At 37.7% G+C, this 15,462-nt stretch overlaps 1 protein-coding gene across 2 annotated transcripts in view; it reads left to right on the top strand.

The window, feature by feature from the left end:
* The window catches only part of BRWD1 (bromodomain and WD repeat domain containing 1), a 41,158-nt gene that overhangs the window by 7,882 nt on the left and 17,814 nt on the right, over positions 1-15,462 (top strand). For both annotated transcript variants that reach the window (XM_048290866.1, XM_048290876.1), the window contains exons 11-27: positions 950-1,050; positions 1,663-1,703; positions 2,426-2,524; positions 3,940-4,090; positions 4,543-4,677; positions 5,538-5,666; positions 6,841-7,066; positions 7,384-7,569; positions 8,480-8,663; positions 9,426-9,516; positions 10,457-10,597; positions 12,010-12,095; positions 12,995-13,190; positions 14,401-14,517; positions 14,617-14,724; positions 15,063-15,187; positions 15,294-15,376. In XM_048290866.1, coding sequence (XP_048146823.1) covers positions 950-1,050; positions 1,663-1,703; positions 2,426-2,524; positions 3,940-4,090; positions 4,543-4,677; positions 5,538-5,666; positions 6,841-7,066; positions 7,384-7,569; positions 8,480-8,663; positions 9,426-9,516; positions 10,457-10,597; positions 12,010-12,095; positions 12,995-13,190; positions 14,401-14,517; positions 14,617-14,724; positions 15,063-15,187; positions 15,294-15,376 — 2,199 coding nt within the window. The remainder of the gene's footprint in view (positions 1-949; positions 1,051-1,662; positions 1,704-2,425; positions 2,525-3,939; positions 4,091-4,542; positions 4,678-5,537; positions 5,667-6,840; positions 7,067-7,383; positions 7,570-8,479; positions 8,664-9,425; positions 9,517-10,456; positions 10,598-12,009; positions 12,096-12,994; positions 13,191-14,400; positions 14,518-14,616; positions 14,725-15,062; positions 15,188-15,293; positions 15,377-15,462) is intronic.

Genomic DNA, 15,462 nt, shown 5'->3' on the forward strand with positions numbered 1-15,462 from the left:
CTGCACAGATGTGTATTGTTAGCTGTGACAATTAAATCATGGGACTTCCTTAGCTAACAGTGAAAGGCTGTTGAAGAAATTGGTGATTTCCCAGAAGTAAAAGTCACCTGATGCCTGTTTCCTTTTATCCATCTTTACTCGCCTTTTTAATCCCTTGGTGAGATATCAAGGATTGGCAAAATGTGTTCTTCAAGATCCCACAGTCACCAGCAGTGGAAGTGGTTCCTGCCAGCAGGAGCTCCTGATCCAGTGCCAGTCATGGTCATGAGGATCCTTCTTTCTTGAGGATCCAGAAATCTATCTTCAACATACTTCACTCCTGGCTTGTAGTTTTCCTTCACTCAATCCATGTGAATTTCAGAAATAAAAAGCAAATCAAAGTGTAGCTTGTTAACATTGTCAGGATAGAGCCTTGGTTTATGTTGGGAGGGTGTTTTTAGAGGTTTTGCTTGGTTGGTTTAGGGTTTTTTTGATAGCACTTAGAGGTGCCAAGAGGCAGATCTTGGATCAGCTAAATACTGGTGTGCTTATACTGGTTGTTCATCACTTAACTGGTTTACTCACATTTCAACCCAATTTTGATGCAGTTCACTTGCACAAATGAGGCAGAGGCTACAGGGAGAGTCATCTACATAATTCTGATTATCCAGAGCCATATTCCCCACCATTGAAGGCTTCTCTCTGCAATTTGATATTAAAAGTTCCAGTATTGCCCTAATTACGTATTTTAAAATCTTTGTAACACTAATTTATTTTTATTGTGGCTGAGAACACTTTCTGGGGCAAGAAAGGGATTTCCTTCCACATGTGTGTCAGTGGAAGAGCATAAAAAATGTGTCATTCTTCAAATAGTTGTGGAGGTTTTTTATTTAAACCAGGCCTCTGAGAAATGGTGGTGACCTGTTTTAATTTCTTCCACCGTAGGTTAATTATTGCTTGATTTTTACAGGTGGTATGTTTTTAGCAACTGGCAGCACTGACCATGTCATCAGGATGTATTTTTTTGGCTCTGAAACACCTGAGAAAATAGCTGAATTGGAAAGTCATGCTGTAAGTAATTAGTTAATTAGTGATTTGAAGCAGTATTGAAGTCATAAGGTGATAGTATGAGTGGGTTTTTAGCAGTGCTCTTAATTAAAAATTTCTTTCTCTAGTACTGAATCTGACTTTATTTTTGTTGCATTGATAAGGCTTGATCAGAAGACTTTAAGCTCTGAAGATAAAGTGTGTTACTTACTTCCCCTGCACTTTTTATTGTGATAAAAATGAATAATACTTTATTTCTTTAAGGAAAGTGTAAGTAAGAGTAGGAGCAACAGATTCCTCACCATTGTAGTTGACTTATTTACTGTATTATTACTTATTCCATTGTATTGGGAATTTATTTAAATATGATTCAGTTGTCAGCCAGGTTATTTAATCTGTTAATCCTTCATATTTAATTCAGGCAGTTTTAAAAAGATGCATTTTAAATGCATTAATGGTTAGGGAATTCTGGGAAGTGTTTGTTGGACTTGGTTTGCCTTGCAGTTAAAACTCTTAGAAATTATGCAGCATTTTATTTTTGCATTATTTCAGATTTTTCTAAACTCAGAATTGTCAACAAACATATTTCCTGTTTAAAAAAATAAAATTTCTAACAAACTGTACTTTTTCTTACAGGACAAAGTTGACAGCATTCAGTTTTCTAATGGTGGGGACAGGTATGTTGAAAGATGCTAAAATATGGACAAGAAAAATACTTGTTTTGGAATTAAGAATCTATTACTGGATGTTTCCAGTAAGAAAAATCTACTTATTTAGAAGGGAAATTTCAGAAGGGAAATTTGGACTGATGCAGGAGCATAATTAAGCTTCAGCTGTTCCAGCTTTCTGTTGATCTGTGTTAGATGATATTTTTGGCCTGGCTGGGGTTATATTTACCTGGAGGAATTGTTACCACTTTTTAATATACCCAATGTGTTTGTGGCTTCATAAATCTCCTTTTCCCTCTCATTTCCTTTAATTGTCAGTAAGTTTTGTATAGGAAGTAGGAAAAATGCAGTGAAAATGGTTAAAAATCAATTACAGTCCTTTTCATCTGATTGGTTCTTCCCTTACTTCAGTATCTGAAACTCTGGAATTACTTAAAATACTGTGCTGAGGAGGAGTTGAGGATAGATTTGTGAATTGAGTTAAACTTTGGAACTTGCTTCTCTGTTCTTCATATTTTGACAACTTTATTCAGTTTTTCAGTTCAAAAAAATTCTTTCCTGATTTTCTGGAAAGAAAGTTAATGGACAGAATTCTCTTGAGCACAGACTGAAGATTTCACTTCTGTCAGTCTTCCACTGCAAAATTTATGTTGTGGTGGTGTGTAACTCTAAATATACTTTAAAGCAAATTTTTTTGAAGATAAATGAACTGATTTTTAATACTTGTTCAGGTTCATAAGTGGCAGCAGAGATGGGACAGCTCGGATCTGGCGTTTTGAGCAAGCAGAATGGAGGAGTATTTTGTTGGATATGTCTGATCGACTGCTGGGGTAGGTGAAATGTTCATTTCTTATTTCCTGTTGTGTAAATTCAGAAAGATTGAATAACTCAATTACTCAAATGAGAGTAAGCCTTAGCAACTTTCTGGTCAAGTTCTGTGGCCTTGGGAGGGGATGAAATGAGTGTTCTGGTGTTGTAATAATTGCTGAATTTGAGTCTGTGCTTTCATAAATTCATAAGTGTTCATAAAACTTTCAAATGTACTCAGTACCAAATTAATTTTATTGCCTCTTTTCAGGGAAGAAGGTGAACAGAAAGTGCAATCTACCTTCTCTCTCTGGGTTTTAGTCAGACACCTGGTGTGTCATGGGAGAAATATTTTTAGATTAGTAAAAATAAAGTAGGTGGTGACCTATTTGCAGGAGAGGTTATGACATGGAATAGGTGGCTTTCCTCAAGGACTGATCTTGCTGGCTGTTCCCATTTTCTACTTCTATATAAAGTGAATTAATGAAATGCGGGTGGCACCCACCCTACTCTGAATAATGTCATTAGAGATGAAAATCAGGATATTACTTGGTGTTGGGTAAACCTGAAGAGGGAGTGATTTACAGGAGTACCGAAGCTCAGACACCTTCCACAGAAACTGAACAGAAATTAATTTGTAGGTGATTAAATGAGATTTTAATTATATGATTTGTGGGTGATTAAATTAAAAGCCAAACTTTGGCTATACAACTTGATTGGAAGGTGGTTTCAGGCTTTTCCTGTGATGAAAGAGACCATGGAAAAAAACATGAAAAAACTCTGATTTTACAAAGAAAGGAGTTATTAATAATATTTGAGATTCGACTGTGGTTGTGTAGTTGAGGGCCTTTGTAAGAGGGGCCTCTAGTTGAAGTGGAACACATAATCCCATGTGAAGGTGTTTCAAGGAAAACTTACTCCTTCACTTGACTAAAATGCTGAGGGGGAGTGTTACAGTATCCTATAAAGGTATTTTGGGGAGAGAATGAGGAAGTAGATTGAGGTTAAAACAAAATATTTCCTATATTTGTGTTGGAACTCATTAAAAAAAGCTTAGCTAATGTAGAGATTGGCTTGGGAATCAGTTAGTTGGAAAAGCTGACTGTAAAAAGTCCAAAATTTTAAAGGATTTGTATTAGGACTTTAATTGTAGAGGAGACAAGATTCTATGAAAAAGGAAAGCCTTTTTGCCTTGCATCTCAAATGGGAAAGAGATTATCAAGTCCTTTAAAATTTAAAACTCCAGATTTGCTTTAAATGAAGAATTTTGTGGACAAAAGTTTCAACCCAAGTTTAATTCTTCACTTCCTTTCTGTTGTCTGATTATTAACACAGGAAAACAGGTTATTTTTCTGTAATTTGATATTGAAATGGATTAATTAAAATACATGAATATTTTTAAAATACGTTTCTGACCTGTTTGACTTTTTTAAAATAGTGACACTTGTGCAGAAGAAGACAAATTCATGAAGCCTAAAGTAACCATGATAGCTTGGAACCAAAATGACAACTATGTTGTTACGGCTGTGAATAATCATCTGCTCAAAGTTTGGAATTCCAGTACAGGGCAGTTGCTCCATGACTTGCTGGTATGGAATTCTCCTTGCTTTTTTAATGTTTTCCTGGAATTGCAGTGACATGTGCATGCTGAATTGATAATTAGTACTGATTAGTCTTGAAAGCTTTGTGTGAATAATACAGCAAGTGTGGTGTTCCTGGAGTTCTTTTAACCAAAATTTGCTGCTTCCTCCTGCTTTGGGCTTTCCTCGTAAATAAAAGGAACAAATAAGTGTGGAATAAATAAAAGATTTTGAGCAGTAACTTGCCCATTGAATAATTCACCATCCCTTGGCAAAAGCTTCGTATTACTACAGCTCTTGCTTGAATCTAGAAAATTATTACCTTTGGAATGCTCAAGTGTTTGTGGCTGCTTGGGGTTTAATTTTCCAGAGAGAACAGCACAGGCTTTGGGCTCTACTGTGAATATCCTGCTGATGTGGATTTTCCTTGTTTGCACCTGATGTGCAATTTTAAATTGCAGGGCCATGCAGATGAAGTGTTTGTCTTGGAGACCCATCCTTTTGATTCCAGGATAATGCTGTCTGCGGGTCACGATGGCAACATCTTCATATGGGACATCACCAAAGGCACAAAAACAAAGCATTATTTTAACATGGTAAGATCTTCTTTAAACACAATTTGTTCTCAACACATGAGTGTGTTCGCTACTAGCTTAAGAGCCACCAACACTCACACCCCCCTGCACCTTTAGGAAAAAAATAACCAAACAGAAGAACCCTAAAACAGCAAAATTTATGAGTTCATTTTTTCTTAGAGCTTTTTACCTTAGAATTTCCTGGTTATTGCAGTTTTTCCGTCCTTTGTTACTAAAGATCATTGTTCACCTCAGTTATTTTCCTCGGCTGAGATGAGGTGCCATCTGAAAGGCTCTGTTTTGGACCATTGTTTCAAGACTCTTGTGGACAGATACTTGCATTTTGCACTGTCTTAAAATTTACAATCTTATTATCCGTTGGCACAGTTGTGCTTGAGGGCTCCGTTTGACAGCTCACTGTTAACACTTTAAATTAGGTTATTTTCTCTGAGACTTTTTTAATCCCTTTTTTTTTCTGGTCAGTCAATAGCAAAGGTTTTTTTTTTTTTTTTTACATTTTAAGATTCTCTGAGTTTATCTTGAAAGCTGTTTAACAAAATCAATGTATATTAGCTCCAGTTTACTTCAAGCAGTGTGCTGACAGCTAAAAAGCCTCAGAAAAACACATTTATTTATTTATTTTATTCACTGAGCAGTAACTTTTCATACCCTCTAGTGCGTCTTTTAAAATTGGTTCAGGACTTAAATTCACATGTCAAGGGGAAAAGAAATATACTGAAGTAAAAAAATTACTTGTGCCTTAATGGAGATATTTAGGGAGATGCATGATTGCTTTTGAGAGAGTAATTAGTTTTTGATGCTTACGGTTTGCTCTGAAAAAAATGGTCAAATAATCTTACATTATTTTTCCTTCAATCCAGATTGAAGGCCAAGGACATGGAGCTGTTTTTGACTGTAAATTTTCACCAGATGGCCAGCATTTTGCATGCACAGATTCTCATGGACATCTGTTGATATTTGGCTTTGGCTGTAGCAGGCCTTATGAAAAGGTAAGTTCAGCTGTTTCTGTGTCAAGTTTCAAACTGAAATTACATTAATTAGTTTAAAAGTTCATATGGAAGAAATATTTTGTGTGGTTACACACAAACATCTAAATATGATGGATTCCTTGATGTCTGTAAATTGTCTTGCTTGTATGATCCTGGCAGAGCAGGAAAAACTAATGTCTCAACATTCCCATGGGAGTAGCTCCTAAGAATGTTCCTAGAGTACAATTTTCATCTTGGAGACAGTGAATTCATGTTAATTGTTCAACCTCAAAAATGCTTCTAATTTCTGCTGGTTTATCTTGAAGTTCTTTAGCTTTTTCTCACTCAAGCCCAAATTCACTACAGTTGATTAAATTAAGCAGAAGTAAATTATTCATCCAACGCCGTGGATTTTGAAATACTAGAAAAATGTGCACAGGATAAATGTTTTGCTTTTTTCGATCTATCAGCCTGCTTCCTTTTTGTTTTGATAAATACACATTTCTTCTTTTCTTCACTTCCCCTCAATTTTTTTCAGGTTGCAATGGTAGTTCCACGTGTGTCATTTTAAAGAATTATTTTTTCCTTGCTCTACGTTCTTAGCTGAAATTGAAACTCGTTCTCTTCTTCTTTCCCATCATTGCTGGAAGCAAACATTCTGACTGTGATCTAATATTTATGTAACCATTTTCCTTCAGCCTCATGGACGCTGCAGAAAAAACTTCAGGTGGACATAGATTAAGAAAGAATTCATGATTAAGAAAACTTTGAGAGCTGTTGATGAGCTTTAGCCAAAGATTTCCTTGCAAGGAAACTTCAGGGGCCACTCACGAGTTGGACTTGGCGATCCTTGTGGGTCCCTTTCAACTCTGAATATTCTGTGATTCTGGTAATTGTAGGGGAAAAAAATAGAATGAGAGAGAAATATTTTGAAATGTAAAACAGTGCTTTCCCTTCAAGTTACTTCAGCTTTTTGTTTTCTGAAAGAATTTTGTTGCCTGCAAAAGCACTATCAGAAGTTGCAGTACTGCAGTGCCCATCCAGGTTAATTGAAGTTACACATAACTCTTCTCATTGGGAAGTTGCCCTTTCTTTTACCTTTAAGGAGATTTTAGAGACTTTATTGCTTGTTCTTCTCTGTCCTCCAGCATTTTTTTTTTCAAATTGCTAACATAAGAATAAAATTCCATTTTAGATTCCTGATCAGATGTTCTTCCACACTGACTATCGGCCTCTGATCCGAGACTCCAACAACTATGTGCTGGACGAGCAGACTCAGCAGGCCCCTCACCTCATGCCCCCTCCCTTCTTAGTGGATGTGGATGGAAACCCTCATCCAACAAAATATCAAAGATTGGTGCCTGGAAGAGAGAACTGTGCAGATGAACATTTGATTCCTCAGCTTGGATATGTAGCAACAAGTAAGAACAGAATCATTAAAGCTCAACATTCAGAACTTCACAGTTATACACTAGTTCTTAAGAGGACATCAGCAATTTAAAAACGCTTTTTTTTCACTTGATATTTTGTATTTATGTTCACTAAAGATGCTGGAGGGTCCCACAGTGAATACAATTTAAACGAGCAAAAAGAATCAGTTGTTCAAATGGATGTTGCAGGTCTTTTCTGTAGGCAGTGGCATGCACAAGTTGTGTTTGATTGTACATTCCATAAATGTCTCATTTGGAATAAATAATTGGAATAACTTCATTCATTTGATCTGTTTTATACTTGCAAGGTGATGGAGAAGTTGTTGAGCAGGTGATTGGCCAGCAGACGGTTGACCAGGATGAGCCAGGCTTGGAGCCCAGCATTCTGGATGGGATGATCAGACAGCTACAGCTGGAACAGGATCAGAGAACTGGAGCTGATCAAGAATCTGCTCCAAGTGGCCCCCAAAATGGGGAGGGAACACCCAGGAGAGGTTAGGACTGCTGATAAATTGTTCAGTAATTGTTCTGTTTCCATTTTTATTGTGCTGTGTGAAATACTGAAATGGGTTTTAACTCTAATGTTGTTTAGGGGACTAAGATTCCTTTAACATTGTGGTATCTTGTTAAGGTATTTTATTCATTAAAACGCTCCTGCTCCTGTGATTAAATTAAAAAGTCTTTCACTTTAAGAGGAAAAGGGCATTAATAACATGCAAAATATATACAATAGAATTTTTTGCAAATATTTGCCAATACGAGTTATTTTTGCATTCCTTACTTTTTGCAAAGTGAGTATTGTGCCATTATTCAAACTGGTTCCCCCTCTTCCTTCTGTACAAATTTAAGCAAGACGCTTTCCTGAGCTGTGTCCTTGTAGGTTTAATTACATAATTATATAACATGGATGAAAAAATTTATATTTTATTCTCTAATTAGGTAAATACGTAATATATATTTATTTATATGCTCTCAGCTCTTGGAAGAATGCTTTTTAGAGTCTCACTGGCATCAGAGCTCTCTGAAACAGTGCAGAAAAACCCTTCTGTCACACCACAATTCCTTTCACTGTGAAGTGTTTAGGAAACCACTGAATGTGGCACTCAGTGCTTTGGTCTGGTTGACAGGGTGATCACTGGTCAAATGCCGGATTTTGGAGGTCTTTTCCAGCCTAAATGACTCTGTGCTTCTGTGAAAGTAGTAGCAGAAATCACCATTTTGAAAGTCTCTGTGTAATCTGTGTTTTCCACAAGACAGATAATCCCCCGAAGACTCCAGTCACGTACTCTCAACTGCAGAGATAAAAATACGGCAGTTACTCCTTTTTTTTATCTTTAGAGCAAGAAGCAATGAACTTCCAGTTCTCTGCAGCGTGGCAGAAATGTTTTTCTTTGTGTGTTTCAGCTTTCAGGAGGCCGAGTCTGGACATCCAGTCCCCGCCCAACATCGGGCTGCGGCGCAGCGGGCAGGTGGAGGGCGTGCGCCAGATGCACCAGAACGCCCCGCGCAGCCAGATGGCCACCGAGAGGGACCTGCAGGCCTGGAGGCGCAGGGTCGTGGTGCCAGAGATCCCCCCCAGCCTGCTCAGGTCTGTTAGCAGCCTGCAGGGACAGCGCAGCAGCTTGGTTTGTCTAAATTGAGGGCTGTTACACCAAAGGTAGAATGGATGCTGTTGGAACAGTTCAGCGTTGTGGGCAGATGTGCTTAAAAACTCTTAATTGTAAGGTCCGTTCAATGAGAAGAAACGGAAGTTGTCCAGTTAAATGATTCTCCCCTCTTTCAATATTTTAAATCATCTTCCAGGACAGCTAGATCACCTAGATTCTTGCTTTCTCCAAAATAAAAGATGCAGGTTAAATTCATTTCCATGGAAGAGTTGGGTGAGATTGTGCTTTCTGTGAGACTTTTGGAGGTGATGAGTTACAGCCACTTGAATTGCTAAACCAGTTGCTTTCAAAAGTACTATCAGTATTCATTTGTGGAAAGTAGAATTAGTAACTAAACATCCCTTTTTAAAGGTACAACAATAAATGCTATCACATCTCTGAGGGTTTTAAGAAGCATTCCCAGTGTTGGGAGGTAGAGAGATTGCAAAGGGAAAAATGTGAACTAAAAAGGAGGTTGAAAATTTGGGTTATATTTTGATGTTTGGAAGGAAGACTTTCTTAGCATCCATATTTTTTACTCTTACCTGGAAATGATAGGATGGTTTAGAATTATTTGAGCAACAATAACATCTGAAATTAGAAATGGAATGGAAGTAGGTGTAAGGAATTTTGAGAGAGATCCCTTAAAGAGACCAGCATTGTCAAAACAGGTGTAGAATGAGATTTTCTTGGCTTTCTTGTAGGAAACAGGAAGAATATCGTATTGCAAAAGGGGAAGAAGAGAGAGATCTTTATGCAACAGAGAAGAAAAAGTCATTTGAGTCACTGGAAAAGGTATGTGGCAGCTTCTAGGAAAGTGAGCATTCTCAGGGACAAGTGGTGGTGTAGAAAATAAAAGCAGAGTTTTCTGATATAGTCTTCAAGGACCCTGATGATTCTTGTGGGACAAGGTTTGATTTATTTTTATGGATACATAGAATTCTTTTTGCTTTCAGTGTTGCCTGCTTCCATGTGAGGTATCTGACAGTAATTTTTAAAGGCAGGATGGCTTTCAGGCTGTTTTGGTTTGACTGCAGTTAGACACAGCTACTGCAGGTCCTGCTACAGCACTGAGGTGCAAGTGAGAGCATTCAAGGTCCTGCATTTGAGGAATCACAGGCTATAGTGCTGTTTGTTCCCTTGTCACTTTACTTCAGATGACATTGTTTTGTATGGGGAAACTTCTTCAGACTTCCCTCCTTTGAAATGCTTTTTTCATTACCTGTTTTGTGGGAGAGATTGGCAAGAAGCAAAACTTGGTTATTGTGCTGTTTTTATGAGATCGTGGCCTGATTCTCTGTGTCTTGTGGTACAAAACAATTTGATGCAAGAATTCTACTGCATGATCCCCTTTACTGAGGGGAGCTGGGTGATTGAAACGAGATGATCTTTAAGGTCCCTTCCAACTCGAGCCCTTCTCTGATCGTATAATTGCACATTGTAGGCAGTTAATGTCTTGCTTCTGTAGATACATTTATTTATCAAGTCATGTGAGTGGAGCTGTCGCTGTAATTTATAATGAGCAGTTTCTTACAACAACTAATAAATTTGGATCAGCAAATTTAAAACTATTGGCTTACATGGAACTTATTTCTTGTGAAAGGGGGTTTTAACATAATGAGGCTGTTTCAGATTTTGCATTCAGCAGTGCTTTTAGCCACCCTTTACCACTCATAAAAGTTTGCCACATAAATATTTTTATTTAGCCCCTGTTTTTCACTTCTTTATAAATTAGAGTGACTCTGAGTCTTCATTAATCCAGTCGAAGCGTCGACTGCACAGACGGAAATATTCCAACTACCGAACCCGGAATAACATTGAGCAGCTGGAGTCTTCTGAGGAGGAGAGGGACAACTGCTTTGGCTTGATAGAGCAGGTAAGTTCTCTTCTGAGTTTGGATTTTGAGCCTGAGCTGCTCAATAAATGAAATTTTGTGTAAATGTGTATTTTCTCTCTTAAAACATGCAAACAAAAAACCCCCACCCCTTCTTTTTCCAGAGAAAGTAATTCTGGAAGCACCATTATTGTTAGCACTTCTCAAACCTGTTACGTTGCTTTAATAAAGACAGTGTTTCCTGTCATTTATAAATGGCTGAACTGGTTTTGCTGAGAATCTTCTAAACCAAATGCACAGCCCAAGGCAATAATGGACAATGCTGAGATTGGTCAGGTGACATTTAGATTTTAGATGTGTTTTGATTTTTTTCTATGGAAATTTTGAAGGCTCTTGCTAACGTGATTCTTCCACAGGGTCTGTTTCTCTAGGCTCAGGGTGATACAGGACTCTGTGGCTAGCAGGAGTTTTTTTGTTGTGTCTGATGTGTTATCAGACTCTCTAAATGGGTGGTAGGACTGCTTGGACTGCCCTTGTCTTGCCTTGCCCACAAGGAAATAATTTTAAAGTGGGAAAGGGAGAAGTAGAAGGAGCAGAGAAGCTTAGACTTGTTGGACCAGTAACTTTGTTAAGGAAGAGTGGTCAACAAAAGGGAGGATGTTTAGGAGGAGATCTTGCAAGTAAGATGAGGAATGGTATTCCTTGGAAATTGCCTCTCCTTTTCTTGCCTCTTAACAAAGAATTTTAGTGTGGCTAAAAACAATCACTCTGATTGATTGAGAAGTTCAGTGAGTATTGTCCATCTGCACAGTGTATGAGCAGGTTTTCGTGAGAGGACTGTGAGCTTTGTTACTCTGAAAATGACAATCAGTTGGACTAATTCAAACATTTGAAGCTACAATTGAAATCTCATGGGATTTTCTATTCTTTTTCTTTTTTTTTGCTTGACAACATACAACTTGACACGTGAGCCATGCATCATATTGAGTCATTTCAGTTATGAAAAAACATGTAAAACATTATATTAATGCAAATAAGTTGATGAACAACAACTAAAGTCATAACATATTTTGGTGTATCTCTGTTGTTTAGTGTTGCATTTAAATACATGCATGAGTACTCCAATTAGTACTTGGTCAATCAGTTGATACTTAAGCAAGGGGAAAAAGCCCTCATCTGATTCTAACTTGCATAAGCAATAAAAAAAAATCACAGCAGTGACAGAATATCCCCTTGTGTGTGGAGAGATGATGTGATTGTTTTTCTTGATCTATTCCTTTTGCAATGTAAATTCTTCCCTGTCAGTCAGATTTTATGATGTATATTACATGACCTTATTACTTTCATTTCCATTTTAACAACTTTCTACCAAACTTCTTTTTAGTTTGATTATGTGGACATCAGGTTTTTTAGTTTCAGACCCTTAAAAAATCACTGTGTAATTTTAAATTTAGGAAGCTGAAGAAAGTGAGGGCTCTGGTTCATCTGATGAAGAGGAAGAGTGGAGAAGTGACAAGAAAAGCAACAGTAATAGTTCTAGGTAAAGTGAAAAAACACATCCCATAATGATTTTTACTTGAATTTTGACAAATTAAAAGTTGTATGAAAGCTCTCTTGTGCTTCAGATGTGATCATATTATAATAATAACAATCATATAAATAATAATCATACAAGGTATAATTCATATCCTTTACTGACACATTGTATTGCTATTTACTGTTCCGTTTCACCAAAACATTCCTGTTTTTTAATGTAACTCCAGTTCCCTCTGCTTGTTTTGCCAGATGGCAAAGAGAGATGAGAGTCTGGAATATTTCTATAGTGTGTTTTGTTCTGGTTTTGGAGGGGTGAGAGATTTCATTTGGGAATTTTTTTTTCCAAAGTTGGTTTTTGGCAATTTTTTGGTTGGGGTGTTGTTTTTTTTTTTTTTTCCTTCCTTTTAAAAAAATTTTTGAAAAAATCTGAATTTTTGGAAGTTTATAGTTTTATGTAGAACTGTTTTAGATATTCAATATGGCTATTTTAGATATTCTTTCAGAATTCTGTAGTACTAGAAATAAAAAATATTCAGAGAGAGAAAGTGGATGTGTAGCCGAGATTTGTATAAGTGTAAAGAATTTAAGCTGTGTTTGGCTTGTGTGTTCCTTAGGGAGGGCTTCTAATGAGTCCAGAATTCCATTGCACAACTTTCTGGAATAAAATGACTGATTTTGGAATTCACCAGACTTCAGTTGTTTGAAGAAATGTGCTTTGAATTACTGGATTCTCCCAAAAACTCATGTTAAGCTTCAAGTGAAGTAATGCTTACAACAGGTCAAAGTGATTTTGAAGTTACTTTCAAAAACATTTGCTATCTCCTGGTATTTTTCTGAGAGTTAAGAATTCTGAAATGGTGACAGCTTGGTTCTGTTTGTGTTTTCCCTGCCCTGTGTGGACAGTGACTCCTCAAGCAGATACTCCGACTGGATCGCGGATGCCGGGATCAACCTGCAGCCCCCCGTGCGGACCTCGCGGAGGAAAGCAGTCAGGTACTGCAGCACCTCCGAGGATGAGGTGTCAGCTGAGAAATCCTCTCCTCCCAAGAGAAGAAGGAGGAAAAGGAGGAAAAAACCCAAACCAAAAAAGCAGGAGGAGGTATAAATTTCATTTTTTTCTGCTCAGTCTTTAAGGAATTTCTCTTAGGTTTTAGGTCTCTTCATTAGAAAATGTTAAAACAATAGTTACTCCCATTAGCCAAAGATCTTACTGTCACTACACACAGGGTACATGAAGTTAATTTGAGACCATTCCCAATGTGAGGGATCTGCTGATTTGTAGGGAGGAATCTGCATTCCAAGTGAAAGCACTTTCATTTTCCAAATCAAATGGGTTCTCAAGGTTGATGATGTTAAAGGGGAAATGTGTTAAATATCAGTACAGAATATCAAACTTTTCCCAAGGGCATGGAGTGATAGGACAAGGGGTGGGGGATGGCTTTAAACTGAAGGAGGGCAGGGTTAGATTAGGTTAGATGAGGAAGGAATTCTTGACTCTGAGGATGGTGAGGCACTGGGACACATTGTCCTCAGAAGTTGTGGCTGCCCCGTCCCTGGAAATGTCCAAGGCCGGGTTGGATGGAACTTAGAGCAATCTGGCCTAGTGGAAGGTGTCCCTGCCCGTGGCAGGGGGTAGAACTGGATGATCTTTAATGTCCCTTCCAACCCAAACCCTTTTGTGACTCTATAACTTGGTTAAACTGTCTGGTTCTCTACCTGTTTTAAATCTTCAGGGGCACAGTCACTGCACTTATGGTAGCCATTTATACTTCGGTTGAATTTTAAATTTTTTTATAAGTTACAATAATTTCTCTTTTTTAAGCTACTCAGTTTTTAAAGTTAATTTCATTAATTACCCTTTTCAAGTTACAACAGCTACTGTGAGTTGTTTTCTACCATAAAGGAGCAAACAAATTCTCAAATTCTTTTTTTAAGCCTGGGGTTAAAAAAATGTATTTTGATACATTTGGTATGTTCTTCTCTCCACCCTTTCACTTTCTTCCAAGTAGAATCAATAGTTTCTTGCAGCTTGATAAATTTTTAAGTGGGTATTGAGACTGTCATCTAAATTATAAAACTTTCTGCTGAGACCTGCATAATAATGACTTGCTCACTCAAATCTTCAGATAGGAAAGTTTAGTATTACAATTACAAATACAGTTACAACTCAAGCAAAGCCTTGGAGGAATTTTGCTGCTACTGCTTGGAAATGCTCTAGATTAGTCCTTTATAAGTTATGCTGTTGTGTGCCAAATCAAAGTGGAATGATTTGTTTTGAATTCATGTGCATTATGTCTGATTTTGTGAAGGCTGATGCTGCAGCACAACCATTAAACTTGGAGCTGTCCTATGACTGGCACCCTCCAGTTTGGATCACAGACACAGCTCTCCGAAGGTCCCCATTTGTCCCTCAGATGGGTGATGAGGTAGGAACATGGATTAAAATCTTCCCGTGCTTGTGATTATTATAATTGCTAAATACAGGAAAACATTCACTGCTTGGGGCTTGCTGGGGTATTTTTTAGGTGATATATTTCCGACAAGGGCACGAAGCTTACATTGAAGCAGTGAGAAGAAATAATATTTATGAACTGAATCCACACAAGGAGCCATGGAGAAAAGTGGTGCTTAGGGTAGGTCTGCACTAAGGGTTCTGTGGGGTCAACACAGAGACTGTGACTGAGGACTTTTACTACACTGTTTGGAAAACATGGATTTGTGAGGTTACTACTATTTCCCTATGGGGAAAGTGTCTGCAATTACCAGGTTGTCTTCAGAGTTTTCTGTGGGAGGCCCAAATTAAATAGCTGTGTGAAAATCCTAAGGCTAACACACTGTCTTCTGTTGAAATCTCAAGTCTAATTCCAGTATTTTGCATGTGGGTACAATTGGTTAATTCAGGTTAAACTCATAGTTCTGTGCATGGTCCCTGAGATAAAACCTGCTGAAGCTGTTTGTTCTTACCCTGTAGGATCAGGAATTGGTAAAAATTGTTGGAATTAGATATGAAGTTGGTCCTCCCACGTTGTGTTGCCTCAAGCTTGCCTTTATAGATCACGCCACTGGAAAACACACAGACAAATCATTTTCCATCAGGTATGTGCAGTTTTTTTAGTTTCTTGAAAAGTATTTAAGAATATACTTCTCTTTAATGTTCCTAAAGCCCTGAGGCACACGTGAATGATGATTTTTTTTTATCCAGGTACCACGACATGCCCGATGTTATCGACTTCCTTATCTTACGCCAGTTCTATGACGAAGCGCGGCAGAGGAACTGGCAGGCCTGTAAGTGTTTGCTGAGTGTTGGACTGAACAGTTTTGAAATCACAAGTGTGTCCTTGTTTGTCCTAATTGCTACATGTGCTGTTTGT

This window comes from Corvus hawaiiensis, chromosome 2, assembly GCF_020740725.1.
Source record: "Corvus hawaiiensis isolate bCorHaw1 chromosome 2, bCorHaw1.pri.cur, whole genome shotgun sequence".
NCBI lineage: Eukaryota > Metazoa > Chordata > Aves > Passeriformes > Corvidae > Corvus > Corvus hawaiiensis.